Source organism: Leptonotus elevatus, chromosome 11, assembly GCF_054856555.1.
Source record: "Leptonotus elevatus isolate MCC_2025b chromosome 11, RoL_Lele_1.0, whole genome shotgun sequence".
In the NCBI taxonomy this organism is placed as follows: domain Eukaryota; kingdom Metazoa; phylum Chordata; class Actinopteri; order Syngnathiformes; family Syngnathidae; genus Leptonotus; species Leptonotus elevatus.
In genome coordinates, this window is record NC_141249.1 from 8,655,505 (window position 1) to 8,671,069 (window position 15,565).

Sequence of the window (15,565 nt, forward strand, 5' to 3'; positions counted from 1 at the left end):
AAGCACACTTGAAACTTTTGCCCTCAGTATCAGGAGCAACCGTGATCTACATAGCTCACCTTTGAAGTTTGCGCTTTCAGCTGCAGATACTTATAGCTACTCGATACGATGTCAGTGAAAGCAAGAGTTCAAGATCACAAGTGTTGCTCTCATCATTGGCATCAAGATGGTGCTGCTTTATATATGTTCCTCGACATAGTCGAGAGTTAACACTGCAAAAAGGACAGTAGAACATTTAAGAAAAAAATATAGTATAAAATTATTACTTCAAATAAGCGAAATTATCTGCCAACAGAACAAGAAAATTGTACTTACATTTACCTGTAAGATTTTGGAAAATAATACTAGGCCCATATCAACCACTGCGGTCTTGAAAATAGTATTTTTAGACTAAAAACAAATCATTTTGACTTTTTTCAAGCTTTTTTAAAAATAACTATTTTCTTAAAATACATAAGTATTTTTTTACACTTGGATAACTTAGCCTGAAAGTCAAGCAGGGAGATAACGGGTCCCATTTTTATTGTCTTTGGTATGGCCCAGCCAGGGGTTGAACCCACAACCTTCAAGTTTGAGGGTAGACACTCTACCCCTAGACCATTGTGCATGTACTGTAACAAGGAAAAATGAACTTAGTAAATATAACGAAACAAACCACTTAAGCTATATTGCATTTTTGTCTGATCATTTTCATACTTGTATTTTTCCATTTATCTTACTTATTACTAGATTATGCAACATCTTAAGATAAGAAAATTCAATTTATTAAAGCCCAGTTCAGGGCCTTTGATGTTGGTTAGTTGTCATCGTTAAAATGTGTAAAATGCTTGTTTTAAGCCTCACAGTACTTAAAACTGGCTGTTAACACTCAGTGCCGAGACTGCTTGATCAAATAAGATAATTGAGTAATAAGTAACTTAAAATTAAGTTGTCAAAGCAAAATAAACAAATTTAGGTTAAATTTAAGAAATTATATCCTACTTAAGATTTCAGTTTTTGCAGTGAAGAACTTGTGTTGCGTTGCGTTTGTGTACTGCCAATTTGAAATAATGTCCTGTTTTTGGAAAGAAAGAAAAAATTCCTATCCGATTCATTGATTAATTGAAAAATAATCAACAGTTTAATTGATTACTGAAATAATCGTCAGTTTCAGCCCTATACTGTATATACCCGGTCATCCCTGTGGTTAATGTATAACGTGTTGTTGTGTAGCTTTGTGGGCATATATTCCCCAAAACCTTAAATTGGTTTCCATGTTAGTATATGATCTGACACAACAAGCTAAACACTTAACCTTGTAAGATTTTTACACCTTCACTGGTAAGGAAAAGGTAATTGTTTCTGCATTGTCAAGGACATGATCACATGACAACATTATTTGGAGAAAAAAAAAAGTCCACTGCTTCATCCTAGGCATTTTGCTGTGTTCTTTGTTTAGGGATCACAGGTAGCGACTACATCAATGCCAACTACATTGACGGCTATAGGAAGCAGAACGCATACATTGCCACCCAGGGTCCTTTGCCCGAAACTTTTGGGGACTTCTGGAGGATGGTGTGGGAGCAGAGAGCAGCCACCGTGGTCATGATGACCAGACTGGAGGAGAAGTCACGGGTACGTCTGCTCAAGCGTATGCAACATTTGTTTTTCGCTCTGCGGCTCGCCTCCAGTGACTGCGGTAGCCTTTTTAAAATGCTGTTCCACAATATACATCAAAATCAAATCACTGATTCATGAAGCCGGTGTACAAAATGTGAAAAATGGTACAGCTTTTCAGTGATTTCCCAGATGTGGACTCAAACTTCATTGGCAGGTAATCAGACTTTATTTTCTTGAGATGGCTCCCTTTCAGAGAGGAAGAGAAATTACATTTGTGAAATTTAAATGGGGTGGCGAATGCAGTGCAGGGACAGTTTTCTGACGAATGGTCTACCTGCTCTCATCTGATAGTTTGGGCAACATTCACAGGGGACATGGCTGTGTCTTTGTTTTTTATTACTTCTTTCTTCACAGCTACAAAAGTGAAAGAAGTTTCTGTACAAACAAAAAAAAACAGCTGTGCCTTTCTGCAAAAAGAGCGAGAGATGCTGCTCGTTGCAAAGCTAAAATTTTATTGTGAGATGGGGAGTTTTTGCAGCACCCGTGCCCATTACCTCCCGCTGCAGTCTGCTGATGAAAGAAGTTAGATATAAAGTTAGGCGGTTAGGTGGTACATGGTAAATTCTGTAGAGTAAAATTGACTCTATTTAGAGTGGGACCCAATAGACTCTGTTTTAGAATAATATTTACGCTTGGAAGAGAGTAAAATAAAGAATTGAAAAAATAAATAAAAATCACTCAAGGGTTGAGGAAAGAACTCCCGGCCTTCAGCTCGGGAGACAGCCGATCTACTCCCTGAGTCATGCAGCTCCTGCTGTGTGTTAGTAAATCGCTCGTGTCAGCTGGAATCTTCCTCAGTCCAAGAGCAAAAAACAATGTTTTCGGTCTCCTCTTGGAGATAAGCAAACAGTAGGAGGGGCATAGCTCAGGTGCTAGTGTGTCTCCCAAACGGAAGGTTCCTCAACCCTTTAGTGACTTTTATTTTTTTGTCAATTCTTTATTTTACTCTCTTCCAAGTGTAAATATTAGCCTACTGTACTAAATAGTCACATTTACTTAACATAATTTACTGTGTATGATATTTATACACTTTAGAGAAGTCATAGATCAAACAAAACAAAAAGTTGGTCTCCCTTTTACAACTATTAAACAGCTTCCACTTCTCCAGGAAGTTTTTCTGCAAGAAAATGCCTGATGATTTTTTTTTAATGATTTGCTTCTATACAAACACACACCTCAAAAAGTTCTGGTAACAGTGAGGCCAATTATTTTATTTTTGCTTTAGACCAAAAACATTTTTTTTTGTATAGATCAAAAGACAAATGTGAGACAAGAGATCAGCTTTTATTTCAAGTATTTACACTTACAGGATTATTTAAACAACCCCTTTTTTTTAAACAACACAAAAGTATTGGGACATTTGACTGAAATATGTTTTTTCTTGCATAGGTGTGTCCTAATACATGCAGGCTGCATTTAGTTTAGGCGGGAAATCCATCAGAGCCATTTCACAAACTTTGGCCATTGCCAGTACAACCACAGACATTAAATGAAGGAAAATAGCAGCAGTTGACTACAGAAATATTGTGGACGCTGTAAAAATGGCCCAACAACAAATGTTCGTGACATCAGTAACAAACTCCTTAGGGCAGGAATGAAAGTATCATAATCCAGATAGCATAATTCATGAACAAAAGTACAGAAGCTACACAAAAAGATGCATACCACTAATTAGCAAGAAGAATAGGAAGGCCAGGCTTGAATTTGCCAAAAAGCACAGGTAAGCCTAAATGAACTTCTTATTCTGGGAGAGAGTTGTTGGACTGATGAGACATAAACAAACCTTTACCAAAGTGATGTAAAAGCTAGAGATATAAGAAATAATGAAGCATACAAGCTTATATAATATATATAGAGAGAGAGAGAGAGTGAGAGATCAGCCAGGGCCATGTTGCAACAAGCTCTTTTTGACAGTGTTTTCACCAGGAATGTGAATATTGACAAAACTCAGCTATATTCTAATGATAATCCTGATGGAAGAAGAGACTCTATTCTTTCTTTTGGTAGGTTTGGTAGGTTTTTATAGCAATAGAACACAATATTCTGTGGACCTTGCAAAATCTGTCAAAATCCAATAAAACAGCCGGGAGCGAAGGGGGTTGCTTCAGTGAAAATGGTTGGGGGTGAACGAGTCAATGAAACCCTATAGAGTATGCATTTTACCTGCTGAAGAGAATGAGGGGGCAGCTAAAACAAACAAACTGAAGGAAAGTATGTTCAAATGTAAAAGCATTGCAAAAGAAGCATGAGTTTGTTGATGTCAATGGCTCACAGGCTTGTTGTAGTTATTACAAGAAAATGATTGTGTTCCAGTAGTTTTGACTCTTTCAATATTTTTTAAAGCTATATGAATTGGTCTCAGGATATCCCCTTTACAGTCATATGTTTTTATATTGGTCCATGACTAGTACTTGTCACTCGAGGCCTTTCTTGGGAACTTCAGACGTAATCTAAGATGACTGTCCCAAAACAAACAGCATAAAAATGAGAAAACACTGAATTTCCTCACAACAAGTGGACTTGTTGTGTGTCAAAAATACAAACGTGACTTCATACTGTCAAAGCAAACCAGTGTCAACATCAGACCTACTTACTCCGGATGTCTCCACTTCATCTCACCTCTTCTCAGTTGTTTACCTGCGCACAATCCTGACAGGCGCTGTCCTCCACTGTCAGACACGATCAGGACATGTGGCCGCTGGAAGCTCAGTGTCAGTTTGAGCAGGAAATGAGAGAGAAGAAGTCTTCCAGAGTGTCACACCATATTGAATGAAAGCGAATGAGATGCACTGAAATTGGAGGCAGGTGATGTGTTTTTGCAGGCTTTCTGCCCAAGCACTGGAAACCAAATGTTCGAGCAGATGTTGAATGAAAAATAGATTTGACTTTTTTGCATTAGGGTATTGTATAGTAAAGGGTGCAGATGGGAATTGTGGAAATTAAAACGAGACGGTGTGATTGTGTTTTTGCTGTGCATTTCTCAGATGTGAGATATACAGAAGCTCCCATGGAGCTCCTGTCAGCTCTCACTGCTGTTTTAATCCACATGGTGCTCTGGGATGTGTGAGATGAGTTGTGTGCTTCCAACAGCTTCTATGTATTTCTGTGACATTTAGCATGTTGTTACAATGACTCCTTTTCAGGTTTTCACATAGTGTATTTTTTTTTACACACCTGCTTACCAGTTGTTTTTTTTCACTTCTCTTCTCTTTTTCACAGATAAAATGTGACCAGTACTGGCCCAGTCGTGGCACAGAAACCTATGGTATGACCCAAGTAACCCTGTTGGACACCATAGAGTTGGCCACTTTTTGTATGCGCACCTTCTCCTTGCACAAGGTAAAAAAAAAAAGTATACTGTGAGCTAATTCATAAATCTTGCATAGTAAATTCATGCACTATATCTATCTATATATATATATATATATATATATATATATATATATATATATATATATATATATATATATATATATATATATATATATATATATATATATATATATATTAGGGGTATGGAAATAAATTTTAAGTTAATTTAAAGTTCCTTTAACTCCACTCTTCTTTCTCTTTTTTTTTTACGTGTGATTAATGGCCGCCCCTTACTTGAAGAGCCTGTACTGGGGCAGACACGTTTAATAATAATGCATATGTTTGTGGAAACTGGGGTCAAGTTGTATTTTACAAAAACTTCATTTTCAAGATTTGATAGCTTTTAATATGAAAAGAAAAATGCACTGAGCTGTCACCAATGTCTTACAATTGCCGTTATGCCATCGAGTGGCAGAAAAGTGACCTCAACACAAATCAATATCACACATGTTTTTTTTTACAGTACATTTTAACTCAATTTTATGAATTATTATGAAATTATTGTTTCAGTGACTAACTAATGAAGTCATACAAAAAAAATTATATATATATATATATATATATATATACACACACACACACACACAATTGCGTGTGTGTGTGTGTGTGTGTGCGTGCGTGTGTGCGTGCGTGCCATTGACATGCATTACAGTTGTTCAGCTTACACTCATTTAAATTCATCATCCGTCATTGTGTGTCTGCCAAATTGAAGTACTTAGGTGAAGTGAGCAGTAGAGAAACTCAATATACATAATTGGCAGATTACTCAAGCACACACAAAAACAGACAAAAGTTCTAACAAAGAAAATGAAAACATTCACAATATGGAGGTTTTGCTCGTGTAAGCATGGCTGGAAACTCCTGGGAGCTCTCAAGATGACTTTAAGTCGCCTTCAAGCACCCAGTATGTCAGGCATTTGTCTTTATTTCTCACGTTTGCATTTGTAATCAGACAGCGTCTGGTTTGCTGCATTAAGTCGCCGTTGAGTTGTGCATCCACAAGAGGGTGTGTGCATGTGCGCGCGCTTGTGCCTCTTCGTGTGTCTGCATGTCTATGCGTGGCCACATCCTTTTTTTCTGATAACATTTAAAGTGTGGGTTTTATATAATAGATTTGTGAATACTCGCGTTAAAGATTAAATGTTGCATACATTCATAGAATATTAGTATGTGTTAATCACACTGAAAATTAATCAGGACTAATATAATGGTAATTTTCATCACTGCGTTATTCATGATAATCAGTGATCATAAACCATTTAAATTATCATAATAATTTTAAAGAGTCAAACGGTGTCGTAACTTTAGGGATATTATCGTATCCACAGTATTTGAATGATTTAACAATTTCAATGTCTTGAATAAGTTTATGAAATATTTCATAAGCAGGGAACATATGTAGATTTGCTCACCGTGAAACATGGACTGGGAAAAAAAGCCAAAATAAGACCACACACACTCATGCGTATTTGAACCCTTTCACATTCCCTACTAAAATGCACTTGAAATGGCAAAAAAGGCAAAAAGAGAGATCAAATTTGATTTTAATTAAAGTCAACTTCACAAGTGCTAGTACTTGCACTGTCACACACACATTATCACACAGAGTGACCTTGCTTTAATTGGATCTTTGCAAAGACGTATTGCATCGAATTTGAACTCATTTCACCCCGTAGCTCGGTGAGAAAAAAAAATTCCCGCAGGGATGCCAAAATATCTCCTCGCAAGTCGCGGCCGATGGCTTGTCGTTTTTGCAGGCAGCCCCAGCAACAAAATCAGGGAGTGTCCAAAGAAAAAGCCATAAAAATAAGAACTAGGCCAGTTTGCTTTTAATTACCTCACTCATTTATTCATTTATTCAGCAAGAGAAAAAAAGCCAGGAAAGCAAGAAAGACCGCATTGAAATGCAAACAGTATCTCCATTAGACTAGACTAAAGGAGGGGAGGACAGAACGATGAAGGGATTTCTCTTCTCTCATGCTACGCAAAGAATCTTTCTCTGGATCCCTTTTTTCATGTGTTAAAAAACAGCCCTGTCTTGCCAAAAACCATTAAACACTCACCCGTTTATTGTAACTCTAAGAAACAAATGAATTTTTGAAAATCTGTGAACCAACAAAGTCATTGGTAGTTAAAGAAGCTAAATCAATGGAAGGAGAAATGGGAAAGTATCCTGCCCTGTTTAACACCGCTGTCTTTGTTCTGTTTAGAATGGATCCAGTGAGAAACGTGAGGTTCGCCAGTTCCAGTTCACAGCGTGGCCTGACCACGGCGTGCCAGAATACCCGACACCTTTCTTGGCCTTCCTCCGTCGGGTCAAGACCTGCAACCCGCCTGATGCTGGACCCATCATCGCCCACTGCAGGTCTGGAACAGTAACTATTAGTAATTCAGTGTACGAGGGTGTTTGTTCCTTAGGTAATTTGAATATAAAATTGACTTGTTTTTTTCCTAATAAGAAATTCAAGTTAATTTGTTTTGTTGTCATCTTCGGCTTCATTCTATGAAATCCTTTTCAAATATATATTTGCTCTTTGTTAATGTTTACATATTTCACACTTGGGTGAGCAGGAAGAACTCTGAGCCCCAGCTATTTATATACAAACAATATGAAGTCAATTCATGATATACCTTCAAAAATGTGAGTGTGCTAGCATAACAAAAAAAAAATCATAATACAAATATATTTGCACTATGACAATTGTATCCAAAGACAAACTTTCAAACGTTTTTGTTTGTCTTTTGTTTTTAATCAGAATCACAAAGGAAAATCATTTTGTTTGTTTTTGTGGATGAAAACAAATAAATATGAACATACTGAGCATACTTTTTGTTGGATTTAACTCATTTGGTTAGTTAAAAGGGAAGTCAACCCCAAAATGTTCTTAACAATAATGTTCTATGCAGCCTCACTAGTCTTAACATGAGTAATATTACATTTGTGGAATATTAGTTATGAAGCAAAATCAACCCATTTTTATCCATCTCAGAGGGCAGCCATTTTGTCAATGGCCACTTGCTGTCGACTGTTAATGGCATCACAGTTGCTCGGGGCTCAGATAACAACCAATCACGGCTCACCTGTTTTGGGAAGCTGATCCGTGATTGGTCAAGTGGAAAAATGGCCGTCCCCTGAGATGGTTCAAAATGGGTGGATTTTGCTGCTTAATTAAATTCCACAAATGCAATATTTTGGGGCTGACTTCCCCTTTAACTGACCAAATGAATTAAATCCAATAAAAAGTATTAGTAAGTAAGCATTGAGGGCCTTTTAAGGTGGAAAAGCGCAATGAAATTTAGAACCAGATATAAACTGCAACCAACATAGAGTGAAATGTTGCCATTATTACGTTCTGCACTTTACCAGTAAACAAAATTGCTTATCTCCTCCCCTTGTATGGAGTATTCTGCCTTAAATAATACACATAGAAAAGCATTCTCACTCTCTCTTAGCAGTTACAGATCTTTTCTCTCTCCAGTGATCACATCATCTTCCCCTTCAAAGCACCACTTTTATTCTGCTCCCATTCTCTCCATGTCTGTCTCTTGTTTCCCTACGCCGTCAAAAAGACTCAGCCTAATCCGATCCCATTTTTCGTGTTTCTTCCTCTTTTTTTGCCCTGTAGCCTTTACCAAATTATAGTTCTCAAAAAGGCTTTTATTCAAAGCCGTCCTTTTTGTCTAAGATAAGAAGACCCCAATCAGTCCAAAGCGTGACACTATGAAACTGAAATGACAGCTTGTGTTACGCTCTCCGTGTACGGTCTACGTTATTGTTTTTAATGCATGTTTTTTTTTTTTTGTGAAGCCCGTCACTATCAGTATAGACTCAAAGCACACGATATGAAGTACTCTGATCAAATCCAGAACATTAGCTTTGTCAAAAATGATGCCTTGATGAACAAAGTAAAATAGCAACTGAAAGTAATAATTTAACAATGTTTCTTATTTTCAGTTCAGTTTGTGCTAATATCCTGCTGTGTGTTGTTTCTCGTACTTCATATACTGCAAATGGAGCAGCTGTTCTATTAATAGCTATAGAAATTGCTGTATCAATGACTAAAAGTCTCAGCCATATTTCTGTTAGTTTAACATTTTTCCCACTTTTATGTTAACAAGAGTATGAAAACTTTTTATTGTACATTTACAACAGCTATAAAATTTGCGATTAATCGTGATTTAACTATTAAAGTCATGCGATTAATTACGATTAAAGACCCCTAAGATTTAATACTAATAATGATCATACAATCATTTATATTGTCACCTGGTGTTGTTGCAGTGTAGTGTTGTACTGTGGTAAATAAAAGTTGCTGGATTACAGATGTGACGTTATTCACTAAAATTGTGTCTATAGCTGTGGTGTCAAACATAGGACCAACGGGCCAGGACCGGACCATCAGAGGGTCCAATCTGGCCCGTGAGGACAGAATACACACTGGAGTTTTTCACCAAAATAACTGTTATTTCATTAACCACTGGAGGGGGAACTGACAACCACTTACATGACAATAAATGGGAATATTTAAATGTCCTAAAAAAACAACAGGAATATTTTTAATCTGTTGTTTTTTATAGCGTATTAGGCCACAGGCATACTGGTCTGCCCACTTAAATCGTAAAAATGGCCCCTGAATTAAAATTTGTTTGACACTCCCGATTTTAGTGCCTGACTAACATAAGACAAAAAAGGAAATTCAATTTGATTTTTTTTTTTCTTCTCTCTATAGTGCTGGTGTTGGTCGAACGGGTTGCTTCATTGTCATCGACGCCATGCTGGAGCGCATCAAGCACGAGAAGACTGTTGACATTTACGGCCACGTGACACTGATGCGCTCGCAGCGGAACTACATGGTGCAGACAGAAGATCAGTACAGCTTCATTCATGATGCGTTGCTAGAAGCGGTGGCCTGTGGCAACACTGAGGTGGCGGCCCGCAGCCTCTACTCTTACATCCAGAAGCTGGCCCAGGTGGAGAGCGGCGAGCATGTCACTGGCATGGAGCTTGAGTTCAAGGTAAAGGGATTTGACCTGAAGCATGATATTTGCTGATGAATAGAGTGATATGAATTTTACGGCACACCGTTTTAAAAGGCGCAGTCTCAGTTACGGGTGCTATTTCTGTATTTATGCATACTATAGTATGCATGCATGCTATAGTATGCATGCATGCTATAGTATGCATGCATGCTATAGTATGTTTTTAAAAAGGCAGTGTTATTGAAGTATTTAACAACGTAAACAGTGAGTTCGGTTGTAGTATTTAACAATGTACTCACGTTACTTTTGATCAATCCTCATCCACAAATCCCTCAAAGTCCTCATCTTCTGTATCTGAAACGAACAGCTGGGCAAGTTCTCCATCAAACACGGCAGGTTCCCTCTCGTCATTGTAGTATCGTCAGAGTCAGTCTCGTTACCGTGCGGCTCCTCAGAAATGATACCGGCTTTTGCGAAAGCTTGAACATTAGTGCAAGCAGACACGTTAGCTCAAACATGCACAATACATTCACAAATTGTGGCGTAACTCGCTCTTAATAAAACGAAAGCACCATGATGTCCATCTGTATCTTAATACAGGAAATCCATCCCTGGTTCAGGACTGGCAGGCATGATGAGAACCCGAAAGACTCAACTGAAAGATGATGTCTTTCAGTTGACAAGTGCGTTTCAGACAAACTAAATTTGACCAGAGACAAGAGGCTGCTAAAATGTGTAATACTGGCAATTGATGGCCTATAGTAGTTCAAATTAAATTAAATTAAATTGCTACACGCTTCTTTTTAAAAGGGATTTTGCCAGCCTTGTTTACTTGCTATACATTTCACACTATATGATTCCAGATGGACCCGTGCAAACGTTACCATAGATAGAACGATACGAAAGGCCTTGTTCTTTTGCATCTACACACAAACAAGCTGGCCAGGCTGCTTGGAAATCCTCCTCGTTGCCAGCTGTTAGAAAATTTAATAGCTTGTAGAACTTTTTGATCTATTTTAAGCAAGCAGAGGGAGTGGGGCAATGCCATCGCTCAGATGGCGGTGAATAAAACAATAAGGAGAACGGGTGCCTGTTTTTCTCGTTGTATTTGCAAGTCTGTCTGTAATTGTGTGCCAAACTTGGCACAAAAATAGGGATGTTCGATACCACTTTTTTTTCAGACCAATACTAAGTACTGATAGTTGATACCATTAGTTTTTTGGTTATAAAATAAAATAAAAATCAATCAATAAATAAATAAAATAAAATTTACCCTCCAAAAATAATGGCAGAATTTTAAAGAAAGATCTATATATCCCAGCGTGGTATTTCCCCTTAAATTTGCATAAAATTAATGGAAATTTTCTATGCTTTTGATTTGTAATTTCTAGTTCCTGATAGTAGAGCGGTCACCGACGCGAGTACCGATACATTGAATGAAATAAGGCCAGGTATTTGTTTGGTATTGGTACTTGCCCATTTCTATACAAAAGCTTAAAGGACTTTTATAAAAGGACACTACATTCTTTGGAGCATTAGTTCTTTGAAAAAGTACTTTTGTCATTATGTCTTTATTTCAATTGCTTGGATCATTTTGAGGTTTCTCAGAATTTTAGAATGTTTTTGTCGAGTCAACACTTGTTTGGTAGCCAAAAAGTCAGTTACGTCTCAAGCATCACCTTTCTCATTCTTAACTACTGACTTTGAATTACATTCTGTACATCCATATTACATGTTCACTTGAGTGCAACGCTCAAGTTAGTCATCTCCCCATTCGCCATTCATCAACATGGCCCCCCGCCAAGAAATAATAACCGTGCTGGTGTGTTTCCACTTAGTGAGGCACGGTAGTGATGGAATCACCGTGTGAGTAACAGATGATAATGCTGAGCTGGTGTCAGGAGTTGAACAGGGAATAATAATGTTCACTCTAAAGCCTATATTAAGTAAGAGAGGTTGATGTGAAGGAGGTTGGAGGATGTACATTTCATTGAGGGTGATGGCTATGGATGATGAACAAAGAGACAACCGCATTTAGCCTGGTGTTAAGAAGAAGGCTCAAACGAAGATTAAAGATGGAGTTGTTGCTATTATTCTATAGTATGTAAGGTTTAGGTTGGTAGCGGACTATTAAAAAGGGAAAAAGAGTGACTTAAATGCAGGTAGGATTTGAAGCATACATCCAAGATGACCTTATACAATGTTTCCTGTATGTATTTGTTTCAACAACTATTCTCCAAAAGTTAGCCCGACTTTCATTAATCCTTGTTAGGTAACGAGGATTAACACGACAGCATTTGTAGCACAGTCTTCTGTGCTATAAATGGAAAGGAATTGGCGTGCTGGTTTAGAGGTACTCTTAATGCTTCTCCGCTCTGGAATGTTTGGCCAGCGTTGGATCTTTTTCGCGTACCCACTGTAGTGTTCGGTGATATAGCCGAGGGCCTCTGTAGTGCTGCCAGGCCACCTCCAGTCCATCCAGGTCCCTTGTGGAGCGCTGATCAAAGGCAAGGCCGAAGCAGGAGGGATGAAGGGATGGCGGGAGGAGGAAGGCCCGACTGAAATCCAACCGAATAGGTGTTCGTCTAAAAGGGGAATTGGGGAAGAAATGCTACAGTCTAAAGTGTTTTTCTTCTGTCAGTGATATCATTTATAGTGTGGCTGGCACCTCTCTAACTTCTTACTGTGATACAAAACCTCCCACTCAAAATCTGTTTGTATCAACTTGATGCTTTAAGGTATTTTGAACGAAACATCACAGAAATTTCATTAGCACACCTGAAGTACTGTTATAATTTGTGGGGGGGGGGAATTCACATCTCCTCAGCAATGCTTAAGAAGCACTTCACAATGTACATCTATCAATATATGTTGGTTTGAACTAGCCGTGGGCATTTAAAGACATTTGGATGAGCTATTTAAAATGTAAAGGACACATATCAATTCCTTCTTAACTCATTTGCTCCCAAAATGTATAAATAATGTTCTATTTTAAATATTACCATGCTCCCAAAGACGTATTTATACAGTTTTTTTAAATGTTTTTTTTTATGCTAGAGCATACAGAAATCTTTGATGCAGCCTCTGAACTGAAGAAAATCGTTGAAGCAATGGTAGTTATTACAAAAAATGGCCATCAGCTGTCAGCAGAGTATAAGAGATCAACCAGGGTCATGTTACAAAAAACAGTGAGATAATTTAGGCCAAAAAATAATTTTGATTTAGGAAATTATTAATAGGGTGACAATATGCAAGTGTGGAAAACAAACAAGTGCCCAACATAAAATAGAATTTCGTGATGAATGCAAATGGGAATTAGGCATGGACCAATTACCGGTTTGACAATTTACCGTGGTTTTGAAAAAGTCAAGATTTCAATAACAGCAGATAGCACAGAGGAGAAGGCAAAACTCACCAGTGATTGGACACTGTGACTGCTAAGTAAGCGGTGGAGGTACACACAGGTAACATCACTTGATGAATTTGGATTTTTACACCAGCCCGTTTAGGCAGTAAGCAAGGGCAAAAATTAAGTGTGAAAATTTTGTTTCTATTACCATTACAAAGCCACACGCTGTAACCTTTTTGTTAAAAAATATTCGATGTATTCATTCAATGGATAATTGCTGAATCATTTTTATCCTTTGAATATCCCTCTGCAAAGCTTTTTTTTTTTTTTTTGCATACATTGCAACATTATCAAAGGAGAGGGTGACCCACTTTTCAGAGAGTTTGCTGTTTCCTTCATTCTTTATGTACCAGCTTGTTTATGTGTGTTTGTGTTTGGCATAGATCCCCACAATTGATATCGACCCCCCCCCCTGGCCTCCCATGATTTACAAAAGAGGATAAACATTGAATTACTTTCTGCGCAATGCATACTTAATAAGCAGTGACCCATTCGGACCGTGCCAATCAACAATCAGATTGGTGGTCAGATGCACGGGTGGCATACAAACATCTCATCTAGATTATCTTTATCTGTCCTCCACCGACGCTTGCTGTCCTTTTCTCTCCAGTTCTTTCCTGTCTCAGATCATCGCTCTACTTTCATCTTCCTCCTCCATCTCAGATCTCTTCTCATTTTCTCCCTGTTATTTTTTTTACCCACTTTTTTTTCTTTCTTTTTTTACATTCATCAATGTATTCCTCCATTTTTGTCTCGGCAGCGTTTGGCCAACTCCAAAGCCCACACGTCACGCTTCATCAGTGCTAACCTTCCCTGCAACAAGTTCAAGAATCGCCTGGTCAACATCATGCCCTACGAGACCACGCGTGTCTGCCTGCAGCCAATCAGAGGCCTGGAAGGATCAGACTACATTAATTCCAGCTTTATTGATGGATACAGGTAAGGGGAGTGTGATTAGATAAGTTGTCAGGGCATTTTTACTGTACCTTTCTAAGTGTTTGAGCATAAAATGTTCCACTGAATTATTTTCATTATTTTATTTGTAATATATAACATGACGTAACTGTACTTCTAATGCAGGCAACAGAAAGCCTACATTGCCACACAAGGTCCTCTGGCAGAAACTACAGAGGACTTCTGGAGAATGCTCTGGGAGAACAACTCCACCATTGTAGTCATGTTGACCAAACTGAGAGAGATGGGAAGGGTATGATATTAACTCACACGCTCGAACCGTTGCATCATCGGTATGATCAAGACATTGAATTAAACCGCGATCTTCATTTGTTAATACAGGAAAAGTGTCACCAATATTGGCCAGCAGAGCGCTCTGCGAGATATCAATACTTTGTAGTGGACCCCATGGCTGAGTACAACATGCCTCAGTACATCCTACGAGAGTTCAAGGTCACAGACGCCAGGGTAAGATGATCTGAACCACGAATGAAGATCAGTGTCACCAGCTTTTATTATTTGCAACAACTTTTTTTGAGGGACAGTAAGCAGCAAACACATAAGGGAGAAGGGGGCTTGTTGTTGGGAATACATTTGCTGGGTTTATTTTTGGCCCAATTATCTGAGAAACGGTAGCAGAAATGCAGCATTGATGTAAAACTGCTTCTGTTCTCCAACTAGGTGGACATAGGCAATGATTTCCCAAGCTGTGGGACAGCTAGTTAGTTAAATGACTTCCTGTTGTTAACCGAGCATGTTACACATCATGCACCCCTCGCAGTGTCAGCTGGTCTGCTAATCACGTTCAACCATTCAATTATTTTTATTCATATCGATGAATAATGATGCTACAGAAGAGATTCTTGAAATCTAAAGATAGAAAGTAAAGAAAAGCAAATTTTATATATATATATATAATTATTTTTACCGATGAACAAACCAAGTTGACAGAGGCAATTTTGATAATGTGGGATAATATAAAAGTAATGTAGTTACTTTGTGGATTGTTTGATTTTAAAAGTAAATGATTTGGATAAGAAGTTACTTTTAATTCAACAGAAGCCAACAAACCCCACTTAAAATAATATTAACATCCGGTTCTGCCACTACTAAATTGGAAGTGGATTTTTAACGGGGACGTTTAACAATAAAGATTCGATAAAGTACAATAAAGACAACCTTTTTTTACTT

At 38.0% G+C, this 15,565-nt stretch overlaps 1 protein-coding gene across 12 annotated transcripts in view; it reads left to right on the forward strand.

Annotated features, from left to right (window-relative positions):
* ptprsa (protein tyrosine phosphatase receptor type Sa) overlaps positions 1-15,565 on the forward strand; it is a 230,770-nt gene that overhangs the window by 202,785 nt on the left and 12,420 nt on the right. For all 12 annotated transcript variants that reach the window (XM_086088834.1, XM_086088833.1, XM_086088839.1 and 9 more), the window contains 7 exons: positions 1,439-1,614; positions 4,879-4,998; positions 7,242-7,396; positions 9,762-10,047; positions 14,181-14,359; positions 14,501-14,627; positions 14,717-14,842. In XM_086088834.1, coding sequence (XP_085944960.1) covers positions 1,439-1,614; positions 4,879-4,998; positions 7,242-7,396; positions 9,762-10,047; positions 14,181-14,359; positions 14,501-14,627; positions 14,717-14,842 — 1,169 coding nt within the window. The remainder of the gene's footprint in view (positions 1-1,438; positions 1,615-4,878; positions 4,999-7,241; positions 7,397-9,761; positions 10,048-14,180; positions 14,360-14,500; positions 14,628-14,716; positions 14,843-15,565) is intronic.